At 41.6% G+C, this 1,081-nt stretch overlaps 1 protein-coding gene across 1 annotated transcript in view; it reads right to left on the reverse strand.

Moving 5' to 3' along the window:
• The window catches only part of celf3a (cugbp, Elav-like family member 3a), a 29,203-nt gene that overhangs the window by 7,577 nt on the left and 20,545 nt on the right, over nt 1-1,081 (reverse strand). The window contains 1 exon segment of the mRNA XM_020586013.1: nt 899-1,043. Coding sequence (XP_020441669.1) covers nt 899-1,043 — 145 coding nt within the window.

Here is a 1,081-nt window from a genome sequence, read left to right on the forward strand (position 1 = left end):
AGATCGAGTCGTCGGGGCCCCTGCCTTCGACTGCTGCCCAATCCACTGTGCACCGGCCCCTTACGGATCATCCTGCAGGTGGTGGGCCCACGGGAGGACGTCCCCACGTCGCTTGTTCGGGCTAAGCAACTCCATATGTTCTCCATAGGTATGTTCTTAATGTATATAAATGCTTAATTTTCAGCAAAACAAACTGCACTGAAATGACCAATAGCTTCACTGATTTGCAGTTTTGATCATCAATTCTTGTGATCAAATAAAAAATACCCAATACTTGTTTTGTCAGATTTCACTAGTAAGCAAATGAAAATAGTTTTGTTGCACTTTTAACACAAACTAAAACTGAAGAATTGTGCATTAATTAAAAATACAGCCGATGCTGACTGAAAAGTAACAAGTAACTGGAGAGCAGAAATGCCCCAGCTTTGTTTGAGATGGTTTAGTAACCATTTTTCCACCAGAGAGCACTACTTTTAACTGTAAAATGTCTCGCTCAGTACATAACCTCATTAAAATTCTTGAAAAACTAATTTAAGGCATCCTTACCTAAGTGTTATTTGCTTTTCTGATAAGTACATGAATAATAAAACAATATTTTGTAATCAATTTTTCAAAATTCTAAACATAAACACCGGTATCAGCTTCAAACATACAGCATCAGTTGGGCTATAATATAGGCTAAGTATTGCAGGGTACAGCATACTCTGTTACAGCCATACTGTTGTTTATATTGTAAAAGTAATAGCTCAGATGACAGTCTGTAAAAAGAAAAAACTACAAAATGAATGTTTGTTATTTTGTCCTCTTAGGTCAGTCTTTCCTTTTGTATCACTTCTCATATTTCAAGCAGAAATCTAATCAAGGGCGGCCTGAGCCAGCCATCTCTGTTTCTCATTACCTGAGGAGGGGGTGATGGATGCAATAGGTGTGGCAATGATGCTGCTGGGGTTAAGGGCGGCGAGCTGCTGCATCTGAACTGCCGCCACCGTGGCAACAGGAGAGAGGTAGGCCGACTGTGCCCCCAGGGCCTGCTGCTGCATCAACTGGAGGGTGGGGGGGGCGTTTGTGATTGAGAGGGAAT

Source organism: Monopterus albus, unplaced genomic scaffold (genome assembly GCF_001952655.1).
Source record: "Monopterus albus unplaced genomic scaffold, M_albus_1.0 scaffold393.1, whole genome shotgun sequence".
NCBI classification, from domain to species: Eukaryota; Metazoa; Chordata; class Actinopteri; order Synbranchiformes; family Synbranchidae; genus Monopterus; species Monopterus albus.